At 45.3% G+C, this 15,190-nt stretch overlaps 1 protein-coding gene across 1 annotated transcript; it reads right to left on the reverse strand.

Moving 5' to 3' along the window:
* Positions 1-520: 520 nt before the first annotated feature.
* MASP2 (MBL associated serine protease 2) lies at positions 521-5,735 on the reverse strand. Its single transcript, XM_074560825.1, has 5 exons — positions 5,606-5,735; positions 5,097-5,316; positions 3,556-3,733; positions 3,176-3,307; positions 521-1,622 (listed from the first exon to the last, which is right to left on the reverse strand). The coding sequence occupies exons 1-5, from the start codon at positions 5,680-5,682 to the stop codon at positions 1,618-1,620; spliced, it is 612 nt and encodes a 203-aa protein (XP_074416926.1). The 5' UTR covers positions 5,683-5,735; the 3' UTR covers positions 521-1,617.
* Between the last annotated feature and the right edge of the window lie 9,455 nt (positions 5,736-15,190).

Raw genomic sequence — 15,190 nt, forward strand, 5'->3', positions numbered from 1 at the left:
GTTTGCCAGAGGCTTGAACTCTGAAAAATGACCCCCTCAAAACTTTCAAGTCCATTGTCATTGGCTCATTAGGTCTCCAATGAAAGGTGGGTCATAAATTGTATCACCCAGCCATGGCAAAATTTCAAGCTGCTTTGATCACAATTCACTGTGACCATGAAACAGCTTCTGAACAAGATTAAATACGGCAGAAGTAAGCCTTGGTTACTGCTTGCACAGCCACTCTACCCTCAGATCAGTTCTCTGCCGCATTTACCTTCTGCGACACTTACTAAGCATCTTCCCAGTAAGTCAAGGCAGTGACGTTACTTCTCATTTTGCAGACGGATGTTCAAAGCTGATATCAAGTGACTGGCCCAAGGTAACACAGAAGTCTGCAAATGCAGTGACCCGAAGTGAGTCAAGTGTCTCATCTAAAAGACTCTCCACCCCCTCCCATGCTCACTTGGAAAAGGGCTCCTCCCCCATTTACTCCAGGCACTAGAGTAGAGATGGCACTGGAGAAACTGAGCCTTATAAATTACAATTAAAAGCAACTCCTGCTAAATTGCAGAAATAAGGAAATGCTGCCCGACTAATGCTCCTTAATCCCTCGAGCTTTTTAATCTTTAGCAGTTCACTTACAGCTGTTCAGCTCTGATTTGTTAACCTCTTGCAATAATCATGTTTCCTCCACAGAGTTGGGGAGCTCTAGTCACTGACGAGTACAGAGCATGGCATTTCTCCAACAAGTTTTAAGAAGATGGTCCCTGCCCAAAGAGGATACAGTCTAAAAGGACAACAAATGGAAATTAATGCCGAGCAGTGAGAGGCACTGTGAGGGACTGACTGTATCACTCAACGCCACAAGCAACTGCGCTGAAGAACAGCATTCCTTGTATTGCATCTATGTGGGGAGGGCACTGTTACCTTTCCTTGTATGAAAGCGCGACATGCAAGCTGCCCTGGTGACATTCACATTACTTTACCAAACTCCTGGAACTCTGAGGCTTTGCTCACAAGAGCACATTTCAGCCATAAGGCTACGTTCCCAATTGGAGATATGGCCAGAGTCACAAAATTTGGAACAAGAAAAAGAATATTCAAACCTTTCCAAAGAGTGAATAGGCTCTGAAAATAAATAGTTTCAACCTACAAGTCTGAGTGCAGACAACAGCAGATCTAAAAGGAATGTTAGGGAACAAATATGTGGTTCTGGTCTTGTTGCAGAGCTGCAGAACTCTTGCAGAGTTGCAAGAACTACGGAAGTTCAAGCAACAAGAGCCGGACAAGAGGCTGAAGAATCTTCAGGTAGCTGCGATGCTCATGCTCACGGGCCTTTCACAATGGCTTCTTTCTTATCAGCTCCTGCCTTAGCTAACTTCTTTTTTTCCCTAGTGACACATGGAAATGCATGAAAATAAATGCCCCAGAGGCTGCCATCAGCTTTCAACAAGGAACAGCCTCTTTATTGTCTGCAGGAGGCAGGTCTGAAAGGCAAGGAATACAAGTCACAGAGCAAGAGACGCCTGCAGCCCTTGGGCAGACTGCAACAGGCAGGTCAGGAGGGAGGGCAAACCAGCTCTTCCCAGCACATCTGTCTCCATCTCTGCCTAAGCGAGGAGAAGCTTAATTATCTCACGCTGGAAAATAAAGGAGAAAAAAAAAGAGCCTGTCAATATCAGCTTGCTCAGAGAGGAGCCCAAAAATCAAAGGGGCAGCTTTTGCTCTCATCTCATGAAGGTGATCCGCAGAGACCTTTGCTTTGCAGCCCAGCCCAGTGGCTGCAGCAGCTTCAGCATTTGCATCTTAAGGCCTCTGAAACATGACCAGGTTCCAACACATCGGCTGCACCATAATAATTCCCAACACATGTTATCTCCAGCCATCCGGGTAGCCCAGCCCTTCGATACTGCTGCTAAGCTCCGTTAGCAGTATGTTCAAGGAGGGGGCCATAAGTGTGCACACATGAATGGTCAATCCAAAGCTGCTAGTCTGCTAGTTCACAGCTATTCATTTTGCACCTTTGCATTAAGACGAGGCACAGGCTTTATAGCTTAAGTAGATCCATATACTTGTGCTAAAAGCCATCACTTTAGGAAGGGGAGGTTGCATGACTAGGTCTGTTTTACTACACTGGAGATATGAGGAGTTTGGATCTTGAATCAGACCCAGGCAGCCATGGATGGAGAGCATTTGTAACAGGCTGGAGTTGGGAACCTAAATGCCAAGGTGGCCTTAAGCCCTGGAGGTTAGATCCAGTTCCGCATTTCAGCACTAGGGAGCTCAGAGAAACTATATCTTCCTACCTATGACAACACTTAATGAGCGGTACGTGTGCTGGTTCTTTCCAGCAGGATTCAGCTCCAGGTGGGCAAAGCTGCACCCACAAAGGATGAATCTGACACCACGTGTAGGCACACGTTTCACTGCGAAGTGAATCCTGAGGTGCTTATCACTGTGCTGATAGAGACGGCACTTCACTGCCTGATGAAACATAAGCTTTCCCTAGTTGTGAACTGAGAAGCAGAGCCAGGCAGAAGTCATCTAGCTAAACCTCACGCTGTATGTCCTTCTGAACAAGAGATCTGTGTCTGGCCGTCTCCCATTTAACGAGTGGATTGTTGTATCTGGTGTCAGTGATATGTGGACCATGCTGCCTGTGTACTTCCGGGGGGGTAAGGAAACTATTTCTCCATTAGACTTCACAACTCAATTGTTAGTTTTTCCAACACACCTACTAACTCGGGTCCACAATATGCAGTATCTCAGTACCAGGGAGCAAGTTATACTCAGTTTCGCAAGGCTGGCTGCACTGGCAGCCATGAAAACTGCAAGTGTCTGCAGTGGGCAGTGGAAGACAAGTTTCCTGATTCTCCATTCAATCTGTCTAAAGCTGAATGCAGGTGGATGCTGCCGCCTAAGGGGTAACGAAAAACAACTGCCAGTTCACCATTTTACTGCAACACAATATTGCTGTCCTTAATGGCAGCAATTAGTCCACAGCCACTCTGCAAACCAGGGCCTCTGCCCACAGCCCTGACTAACCCCCTGTACCTTCTTCCCACTGCACAGGCACGCAGACAATACTGAAAACAACAACAAAACACATCTTTATTCTTGATGATAGCATCGGGACTGGATTTAACTGGATGTTGTAGGTAGGGAATCATCTCCCAATCTAGCAAGAGCTCACCTGTGCATGTCCTCTTGTTTTCATGCAGCGTGTAGCCAACCCGACAGCTGCAATAGTAGCCCCCCACGTAGTTGTGACAGTGGTGATTGCAGAGGGGTTCACCATCAAACAGCTGTTTGCACTCATCAATATCTAATGGGTGAAGCACACAATTAGGCAACCAAAACCCTTCAACAACACTTCATCTTGGTCTGCGCCACTCTGTTTTGTGAGGATGGCTTGTTTGCCTTTAGTTGCTGTGCTGTTTTGCATCTGTTTCTGTCCAATGAGACTGCCTTCTCCCACCTCCCACCAGCAGCCACAGTCTATGAGAGCACAGGGATGCACCAGCCCCACCATAGCTGTGTCTCTCTCATCTATGAGAGGGGCTGGTCTCTTACCTTCGGCAGCGTAAAAGGCCTCAAAGCCCGTGAATGGTTTCTCATTGGAGTAGTCAGACCGAAACATTACCACGAGGTTGTTGTCAGCGGAGACGTATGTCTTGTTGTCCGGAGCCTCCTCGGTGTCTGTACTATCCTTTCCACACAGTGTAGCCAAGGTCCTCCCACCAGAGCTCAGCTGCAAAACGGGCAGACAAATCCACCAGATGAGCACAGAGCTTTACTCTTCCCAACCTGCTGCCATGGCTTGGAAAGCATGTATTTGATGGTGTGAGAAAGGAGGCTTGGATGCTCTCAAAAGGCGCTTCTGGAGGTCAGTCCAGATAAGAGAAGACTTCCCCTATTCTCTGTGACTTAAGCCTATAATCTTGTCTCCCTTTTCCCTTTCAGAGGCCCACATAAAGCTGTGATGCCAGCTTGGGCTATGAGCGCCATGCTTTGTTTATAATGCTCTTGTTAATTTGGCACTCTTAGTGACAATAAGATCTTCGTAAAGCCAGAGACAATTGGAGTAAAAAGGTTTCATACACTGACAACTTCAAATATATAGTAAAAGGTCCCTTTAAACTAGTGACTCACTTGCTCCATGATTCACTTATTACAGTTCCAGCTCTTCATTTATCTTGTGTTTTTAATACAAGAGAAATATTCTGATACATGGGGTTCATGTTGCACATGGTCGCGTACACATGGTCGTATTTCTGGACCTACCAGAAATAAGTATTCTGTCCTGCCCAAAGGAAATTACATGAAGAACACCATGGATCTGGGGAATGGGAGCAACTTGCCATACAAAGCCATGGAAATGAGATCTTCCTAAAAGGGAACAAGGCTGCCTGATTTATTTCCATCTGATTCAAAAGTACTGCTGATGCATTGGTTTTGCATACTCCCTGTGAACACAGCTCCCTCTTTAATGTGTGTGTATCAGGCCTGTGCAAACAACAAAACAAGTGCAGAGGTAGCATGGCCTCAAACCAGCCTAGACTAGAGCACATGCTAGCACATGGAGTACAAACCTCTCAGGGACACCTCTGATCACCCAAACACTTCCCGAAGACAGTATCCCTGCTTCTTTTCCTGAGGTCGTTTCTCACATTAGTTAGCAGACACACGATAGCAAGTGTTGCAAGTGCACATTTAGACAAGCTGACAGTACCTTGTTTAGACTATCACTTACACTTTTACAGTCTCCCATTATACTCTGTGTAAAACATTACTTGTTAATTTAAAACACACACTGTTGACTTTACCAAAATGAAGCTCCAAAATTGTTTTGGGCAAAATTTCAAACCTTTTGCTTCACAAGAGAGGAACATCAGAATTTTCTGAGCACAAACAACTCAAGTTTCAGATGTTCCAATACGACAATCAGTTCTACTTCCTGGTCCTGTGGGCCTCGATAAACACGTCGTTTAGAAATCATCTGAGCCTGAATTTTACTAGCAGACTAGTACCAAGTACTTACAACAGTTATGTTGGTCTTGCATGTGTCCAGGATCACATATACACTGCTACACGTCGCCCTGCCCTACACATACCTTCACATAATCGTATTCACACAGGTAAGACAACTCCAGGTTGAAATGGGTGAAGTAGATGCGGACAGAATATCCCTTGGGGACAGTAATATTCCAGATTCTCTCCTTGTGATTTGGGTAGACATTTGGGAAGTTGGGGGACGTGATCCTCCCATACATTTTCTGCAGCACAATGCTGCTGCTTACTCCACTGTAAAGCATAGCCATCAAGACAAACAGCCTGTGTCAAAGGAACAAAAATTAACAGAGAGTGAGCATCAACTCAAATCACACCCCAACAGCCACACGTCCGAGGTGCCAGTCTCAATACCAAATGAGGTATCTCAGCACTACCTGAAACAGTCATGCCCAACACCCTTCTCACTTGACAATGAAAGAAATCAGGAGGTATCAGTGGAGTCATACTGTAGTAACAGCTGAACAAGATGAGAATCACACTTGTGCCTTCTAAGGCCCGCACAATGCCAAGTGGCCAGAGGAGCTGGGGAGGTCCCTGCGACTGCACTCACCTCATTGTGCTGCGCTCCTGTCTGAGCCTGCTCTGCTCTGAGCCCTGGGGAAGGAATCTCTTCTGATGTATTTGCATTTGGGGGCGGATGTATTTATTGTGTGTGCTCTGCTGTGTTTGTCTGGATGTTGAACTCTGATGTTTATCTCCCTTCCACCCCCTTCAGCCTGCTGAGTTCTGGGAACAGCAATCGCTAAAAAACAGTGCATGAGGCCTCAGTAAATGACAGGGAGAGGCAGAGATGGAGCAGATGGATTAGGAATGCTGCAGGCTCTTGGAGGGAGCTGTAGTATCGCAGCTCTGTGGGAAGGCAGGCAGTGGGAGGACGTACAGAGTGACTCCAGACAGTGCCTGCATGGGGGAGCAAGGGGAGCTGGGCAACGCTCCTCTAACCAGCTGATGTACAATTACTACTACTGCGAACAGCATGTTACTGAAAGTACAGTTTCTTCTGTTGTCAGAGCAGGAAGGTGCTGGAAACAAAATAATGGGGCACATCACAGGATTTCAGAATAGTGGGTGAGTCTGGTTAGGTGGTTCTGTAATGGGACAGGAATACTCAGGGGACACCACACAGGCACAAGTTTAAGAGGTGCCAAAGTCTTCCAGTTCTCAGCTGCACATTTTAATCCAGTGCAAGCTTGTGTTGACTGAAACCTGCTCCATGCCTTGTTTATACGCATCAATTGCTTTTTATGCCATCCACCCTGGAACCAATAAGGTAAAAGGCATATTTAATAAATTACATCTTTTGAAGCTGCCTTGCTACAGAAGCAAGACAAAATTCCTCTGTGCTCACATCTACCTGTGCAAGCTAACTTACTAACTTTAAAAGCCCAATGACCAGCTTCTACCGAATTTGGCAGAAGAGAAGTTCCAAGGATATCGGTGTGATGGAAATAGGTGGATGGATAAAAAAAATTAATTCCTATTACTGGGGATTCTCTGAGGAAAAAAACTCAAAGATGAGCTCAAATTTCTTTTAAACATTTATGAATCCACACAGGGATTTCATACTACTATAAGACCCCAGGGAATTCAACTGGGAGAGCCAACACTATAGGACATAAAGCTTTATTAATTCCACTGCTTGCAGACTGCTCCTTTCCAAGTCCCCATTGAGGTTTCTCACAAAACTCCTATTCCAGCACATACGGAGATAGGCCTAAGTTTATAGAGGGTGAAAAGCCAGATATGTTAATGCAGAATCTAGGTGCCACAAAAGCAGATAGAGAGGAGGAAAACTGATCTGCAGCAGGGAACTGACTGCCACACTGCACATGCGGGAAATTTATACTGAGATATCCTCTAATTAAATGGACACCTTTTCACACTCATTTTTGAGCAGCCAAAAAATCATTACCCCAGGCAGTGATGCTGGTGCTGGCGGGAAAGCAGGAGCTATTGCATGAACAAAACTGAAGCCAACAAACCATTTGGCAGACTGCAAACAGAAGACACCATTTAATAAAACTGAAGGAGAAACCAGCAGCAGTAAGAATTAATTGTGTAGCAGCACTACCTACAAGCATGGTTAACGGACAAGAACCCAGAGGGGACTAGCTTTTCCTAAGCCCCACTAGCTGCTAAAATGATCCTATCAACACATGCAAGATGTGGACTTTATACTCACTGGAAATGAGAAAACAGACAGAAAATTTTGCAAAAAAAATCGCTCTGTGCCTAACTGAGCTGGTGCCCGAATCCCACAGACATAAATAATTCCAGAAATGTCCCACATTAGGCTTCCAGCTCAGTTCAGTAGCAGAGGCATGGATAGTCAATTCTGATCTTAGGTCTGAGAAGTTTCTCACAGCCTCAGAATTTGATGAGGCCCCTAAAGCTGATGGTTGCCATGCAACATTGAAGTGAGAAAGCTGACTTAATAAATTGTAATCCTGGAGACTGAGAAACTGAATGCTTGGTGCGCATATTGGCTTTGCACTGGCATGGTCTGTGGAGAGGTAGGACTGCTGTGATTTTAGTCCTTAGCACCTGATGTAAACAGTACCAAAACCATCTCTGTTTCTTTGCCCAGAAACCTTCCATCTCCAAAAGGCCAATGGGCATCAGCTAGCCAGGTGCAGCAGTATTATAGCTAACCTCAGGCCCCACAGATGCTCCTCTTGCCCACAATTTCCCTTTTTGCCTGTGCAGGACTAAGCCAGCCTGAAGGCTGAGTGGACTTCAATCATGCCACTGCACTTTCCATCTGTCTGTAACTTGCTGAGTTACTGCTTCACTTTAGGAAGCCCGGGTGTTATCTGAAATGACAGATGCCTCTTGAGAAGACTACCTAGCTGTCGTCTTGTGCCCCTGTCTCCTTCCATGCTTGAGAGCTGAGGTAGCGCAAAGGCAAGCTGTCATTTTCAACAGAACCACCAACACGTATGAAAGCCAAGGTTCAGAGAAAGGACTTCCCCTTGAATAAAAAAAGACAACCTTCTGTAAAATGGAATACGGAATGACACAGAGACATTAGAGAGACCTCCTATGAGCCCATAATCTCCCTCAGACCCTGTAGACTCTCTCAAAATATACTTTTACTACTTGACACTGAGGTCTGTCAAGGAAAGGTTTCAAATCCCTCTTGTGGCAACATTTAAGTGCAGACAGCTAAGCCAGACACATAAATAAATCAGCAAGCGTAGAGCTGCTCAGCCAACACAGTGCCCCTCAGGCTGGTACCACTAAGATCCAGAGATCTGATCTCCACTTTCCCTGCAAAACCAGACAGCAGCAGCAACCAACTGAAAAGATGAGAAGGCTGGAAAGCAGCTTTGCAGATAGGGCCTTCATCAAAGCTGTGTGAGATCCAGGCTAAGTCCCAGGTTAGCTCTTCAGTTCACATTTCCCTCTGACCCCATTTTGAAAAAGGAAGAATGTTACCTGAGGTAAATTCTGCCAAATCTATGTTCCTACAGAAAGAACTTCAGCTACGACAAACTCTGAGATCATGTAAAAATAAAGTCAATACAGCCCCACTTCCACTTAATCAAAAAAGTCAGCTCTATTCCCAAACGGACCATGCAAAACCACACACTGCCTCAGAAAATCAGCTTGTGTTGGGGGAGAAAACCACCTCTGGGCCTTTGAAAGGCAGCTCCAGCGTTCTGACTGCAATTCCACGAAAAACACTGCAATGACAGTCGGGACCAGATGTTTCAGGTGTAACAAACAGGATGGTGAGCATCTGAATGTGCCTCCACATCCGAAACACAGGTTCAGTGCCAAAGCAAGAGCCTGGTTAACGAATGGAGGAAAAGCATGCACCAGCCTTCCCAGCTTCTAAGATGAGACAGTACAGTCACGTGCCATAGCAGTGGCTCTCCTTGCGTCACAAACCAGGAGAGCAAATGAGCGTAATAGCTGCTTGCCATGATCCCCAAAGACATTGCTCCCCACTGCCCCCTATTTCTCAAATGCCAGCTGCCTCTGCAGAGCCCCAAGAGATTGCCTTGATGCTTGCTGTTCCATGGCTAAAGCCAATCCTCCTGCATTGAGGGGTTCAGAGAACTGGGGGGAGGACGCAGCAGAGGAAAAGGCATTCTGTTTCCTCATTACAAATCAAATAGCGTGACTGACATCAAAAGACAAGCACACAGACGGAGCAAACAGAGCATAGAGTGGGGCAGAGGGAAGAGCCTGGATGCCGTGAAACATGAAAAAAATAATCTTGCTAGGGCAAAAATAACAGAGAAAGCTCATGCAATGGGGCAAGATACTTTCTCCCTCCAGTTAGGGCATGTTTTCCTCCTTCCCACACTCTCTACTGCTACCTGATGGTTTTATATGCTGTTTGCAAAGATGGACTCCAGCTGCCACAGAGTGCTAAGGTGCACTTCTCCATCAGTGAAAAAATCACTGGACTTGTCCTCTCTATTCTGCAACAACTGACTTCCAAAGGACAGTCAATGCAATTCTACAGTATTGCACTCGTCTGAAAGCACTCGGCTACAAGCTCAAATTGGCTAGGAAGACCAACAAAAACCCTGAGGTAAAGATACTGGCCGACAGCTTTGCTCCTCTGGCATGAACAGAGCTCTCAAAAACAAGGGAAACCATGATCTGTGTGGTGCTGGTCTCAGGCTGTGAAACCACAAAGCTCAGGTTGCAAAACACATCTCTGAACATATGTGTTTGTGTGTGTGCACATGCACACATGCACATAGTAGAGACCTCGTACGCACAATTTATACATTATGTAAATGTACGCAATCAAAATGACAATGTACAAATACCTGTATAATTTCTGTTCAACTACATAGCTGCAGAATCCAACAACATGTAATTTTCACGTGCACCAGTTCATTTCAACCACTGCATGGATACATGTGTATGTATTTACGCACATGACTATATAAATTCCAGGGCAAACCCCCGCACTGCACACGTTCATCCCCTTGGGCAGAGAATATGACAGCACATAAGTAAGAGATGCTGGTCATATTACTCTGCCTTCTCCTGGAAAAAACTCCCACTCCGCCACAGGGAAGACAGCGTAAGAATTGCGTAGGTCAGAATCTCTTTTCCCTTTGCCTGTCTCCCCAGACCCATTAGCCCAGCTCTCAAAAATTGAACTAGCTGACAAAGCTACCGCCTCGCTCCCGCCCACATCCTTGGTAGCTGCAGCATGTCTGCTGGGCTGGCTCCAAGTCCGTGACTTCACTGGAGCAGCTGTTTGTGCTGGGAAGAGAGTTTGGTTACAATTCAGATACAGCTAGAGCCAAAGTGATGAAATACAGTGCTGTCATCGCTCCAAGCAGAGACGCTATACACGTTACAGGCACAGCCAACACACTTTCCTTGGGTAAGCCAGCTTCCAAGCAGCTAAGAGGAACAAAGGGGACAAGTGAATAACACACGTCTAACATGTATCCCTTGTCCAACATGAAGTCCCAAAACAGGGAAGGCAGACTGGGGACAACAACAAAGAAAAGCAACAAAAACATGACAGATCTCTGTACTAGAGGACACAAAGACCAACCAAGGATGAGCCCATCAGGAACTCCCTATTGTGAATAGAGTGAGGCTAATCAAAAGCCTCCCCAAAATCTATCATAGCCTCATTCAGCAAGCAGCTTGGCCTTGTGAAGTAATTAGGGGACTTCTCAGCTACCAGAACAGCACCCAGGAATGCCAATCTCATTTAGAGAGAGTAGTTTGGGGTTACACACCTGACACGATGCCTGGAAGGCCTGGAAAATCACTTGCCAGCTTAGAAAAGACTATTAGCATGTGCCATTCTCTCCAGCACAAAGTCTGCAACAAGAGAACCCACTTGAGCAGTATCCTCTCTCAAAAATCATTCTTCCTCAAGGGAGAACTGAAAAGCAAGCTTGGCAGAAGAAGCATATCCATCTCCTGCTGGAGTTTCCATATAATCCTCCAATGTCATATCCTTTCTTAAATAAAGCTTAAACCCTTTCCTATCTGCAGAACCAGACTCTGCAGAGTACAGCGACCACCACTACCTTCGGATGAAGCCCTTGTTTTTCAAAGAAGGGGAACCCAGACTTCATCTTCCACACCAAAACCACAGCAGACAAGTTGCTCTCAGTGGAAAGCACAAGGTCTGCCTTTGGAAGTCAAAGCTTGGCTTCTTGTATCTATTTTCATCTCCCTTTCATTTCTTCCTTCTTCTTTCATGACTGTTCTTCCTCTACATGCAATAATTAACACTGTGAAAAACTGCGTTCACCTCCCAAATGTACAAGTTGCTGAGACTGGAGGAGACAGTAAATTCCTGAAGCTCCCTCCCACCTCAGGAAGAGGGAGAAGCTGAGAAACGTGCTGAAGAATAGGTTTCAACAGCATTAGGACTGGCAAATTCATTAAACCCACTTGCAACAGGCTCCTTGTCCATATATACATCCAAATGCATTTTCTACTCTCCCGTTCAACTCAAAAACATTTTTCACCATTTCTCTTCCTCTGCAATTGTCCATAACCTCAATTTTTTCTATCAAAGAGGCTATTACCCCACTAATCTAGATAAATAGTAAAGCCAGCCCAAAGCACTCCCACAGAGCTACTGCTCAGACATGAAAGAGTTAGTATGATACATTAAAATGGACAAATCTTCCCTCTGGCTAAATCCCGCACTGAATACACACAACCTCATTCCTGCCTTGGAGAAAATAGATTGAAGGCCATGTCAGAGCCAAGAGTCACATCAATCAGAACCCGTATATTAAAACGCCTGTAGCACTCCAGGAAAAAAACACAAACCTACCAAGCAACCAGCTGTGCTAAACTTTTTCTTACCACCTCAATGGAATAATATGCCTTTCCCAACTATTTCAAATCCATCTCCCTTCAAAGAAGTCTCAGATCCTTGATTGTTCTCCTCTATTTGGAGGAAAAATTAGGGATAAGCAAGGTACCTTCTACATGCATTGCCTTCTACAAAGACTGGCCTTATCTATCTTATTTTTAAGGCAGAATGTCAAATCTGCTTCTGCCCAAAAGAACTGTAAGTGTTCAAACTGCACGGTGTCTTTCAGTCTAGATCTAAGCTCACTTTTGCCAGAATTCCACCCTAAAGCTCTTGTTTCTTGCCCCAAGGAAAAAAAAAAACAAAAAAACAACAAAAAACAAGCCCACCAAAATGCAGGGCAGGAGTTCTGTGCTGCATGGACACTTTACTCCTCAGCTTCTTTGCTCGTTTTTGCTTCTCTTGCAGAAATCTTCACAAAATGATAACCAGCAAAACATCCTTTACTGCTGTGTGCTTTTGTTTTGGGTGATGTCAAACAGTAGGATTTGAGGTGAGATTGCTATTGTTTCATAGAGAAATTCACCTTTGTCTTTTAAATGAGTGGGACGCTTACCCGGGCTTCCTGCTCCTCACTTTTCAACACGGTTAGTGAAAACCACAACACTGAAGTTTTTGCAGGAATCATGACTAAAGCTTGAACAATAGAGGGAATCTGCAAAAAGAAAACAACAGCATTTAAATACAGTTTTCAACAAAACACAATTAAACAGAAACACTACAAAGGAGTGAGCTTGTGCCAACACAGCACTGTATTCTGTCTCAGAAAAATCTGCATTTCAGAAATAGGCAGAGCTATAACCTGGCTGTACAAAAACAAATGCTCAGGTGTTGGTACTCAAATACTCCTTGGATTAAGAGGTTACCAGACTGCTGAGCATACGTGATTATGTATGTGACTTTTTCACGTCTGCTGGACACATTGCCACTTGTTTTTACCTACTAACAGCAGGCCCATCACTTGTTGAGTCTCAAAGCTGTATGCAAAAAAAAGCCCACCAGAAATTCTTGACATACCCTGGAGGCAATGGGCCTGCTGGCAAGCAAAGGGAGACTTGGCAGATGCTATAGCTCTCTAATTTAAAATTAGGCACAGAGTCTGTGAAAGCATATCCTAAATTGTCACAGCCATATTATCTGCCAGTGACTTCTGCTAGCCACCACACAGTTCGAAGAGCTTACTGTGCTCCAGCAATGCTCAGCTTTACTGCAAAGGCAAACAAAATCATTTGGTTATTTACAGAGTTAACTTGGTACAAGGATATAGGATCATACCCGGATTACAACCTGAATGCCAAGGCACTCACAGCACAGAGTCAAACTCTGAGCCTCCTTAGCTAACAATTAAAACTAAAGGAAGAAACTCTGGGAGGTCAAAATTAAAATACTTCAGAAACACCTCTGCAGGGTGGGCAAAATGGAAACAGTTTGCTTTATTTAGATCTTGCTACAGCATGTGTTTATCTGAAATGGCAAGAGCAATAAAGAGCCACCAAGCAGCCAGCAAATTAAAAGATCATTGCATGTAATTTAAATGTTTGGCTGGGATCCCCTGAGGGCCGGCAGGAAGAATCTCTGAGGAAAGGAAGATATTTTGTTTGATGTATGTTAGTGAGGAGGAAACTGAGCCAGAGTGCTAGCACGGCTGAAGAATTATTCTTGCTAAAGTCAGATTACTCTAACTTGTCTGTTAGCCTCCGCTTAGCAGCACTGTAATGACCCAAAATTGCAGCTGACAGATTGGTGCTGAGAGTTTGTCTCATTGAGGCTACCGCATGTGGATGGGCCATTACTCTTTCAATTTCGGTCTCTGATGCCTGTTAACGTACATTAGGCTTTTCCATATGGTGCTTTTTAGCCTGGTGTCCAGGGCAGCTGCCTGGGCCTCTGTCCCCACCCACATGCTTAGGCCCTGTCTAATGAAAATGGATGACGGCCCCAGCCTAGTAATGGGACACAGATGGACCAAATGGTTTTTCGCTTCGAAACATATTTTCATTTAAGAAAGTCTCCAAAGACTGTGAGGTTTTTATTCTTTTATCACTGGAATATTCCCCCCTAATGCACTGCAATCTTCAGACAGGTGAGGAATTCAAAGTTGCAAAGTTTCAGTTTAACTGGATTTGGAAGCCTACAGACCAATGGCCCTCTTCCAGTACAGCTGTTCTGCTGAATGGCCTTGACAGTCACTTGCATGTTCTCTCACTCTCCTACCTCACCTCTCTACTCATACTGAAAGATCTTCAGCACGAGAAGCAGCATTTTTGGGGGCAGACCTGTTAAGAAGGCGGCCTGACAGGCTGCTGAACCAGCCTCAGCTGAGGGACTGTACTGCCTCCTGCAATACAGGTGGTAACGATAAATTAAACAACTGTTTCAATACTATGAAAGCCTTGTGCAGACACAGCAAAAGGAGCCTCCACAGCCACACCTGAGAACACATGACTGAAGGGACTGTGCAATGGGCATGGCAATCAAGGCTCACCTCCCAGCAGGACTCCTCATTCTTCGAGTTATTCTTCTTGTTAATAATATTTGTATTCCAAGAACAAATGGGTGCAAGCAGAGCCCAAATGCCAGAAAAAAGTCAAACACTTCCACATGACTTGTGGAAACACAAAGCTCATCTTTTTGCATGTAGTACCACATGCTCACCAACAAATGTGGAGAGTTAAGGTATGCAGTAGGCAAACATCTGCTGCAAGATGGGAGCCATCTGTACCTTGGGCCAAGCGTCCTGTGCTGTAAATTGCCACTGCAAGCCTATAGCCCAGTAGTGTTTTGCAAACAGCATTTCACACACCTCTTAACGCTAACTTGCTCTTGGTGGCCAGCCTGGGGCATCTCATACTCAATTCCATGCAGACTAGACAGGACTTGGTTGCAGCCTGCCCTTGCCCTGGGAAGCCACACAGAACAAACTCCCCTTTGCTGACGGCTTTGGTGACCCACTTGTTCTGCAGTACACCCTCTAGGAGACGGAGTTCCCTTGCATTCTGCATCTCTACTCTGCACTGGGAAGTTCCCGAGGGCACATGAGGCTGTGTCCAACTTTCCAAAGTGTTCCCTGTTATTTGTGGTTTCTGCCCTCGTGCTAAGTCTTTTCAAATAATTTGGAAATAACCCCCTTAATGCTAGGGCAGTATTTGCCCATGACACCTCATTTACCAGGCAGTGTGTCTTCCCAGAGAAGTGAAGCCTCGTTAAATGTTTCTGAGGGACAGCGCGAGTGTCTGTATGTGCTCGTGTGAAAATGGGATGGGACTCAGGAAAACAATTCTCCTTGAATCTCTCAGCCTTCATTACAAT

This window comes from Larus michahellis, chromosome 16 (genome assembly GCF_964199755.1).
Source record: "Larus michahellis chromosome 16, bLarMic1.1, whole genome shotgun sequence".
Taxonomy (NCBI): domain Eukaryota; kingdom Metazoa; phylum Chordata; class Aves; order Charadriiformes; family Laridae; genus Larus; species Larus michahellis.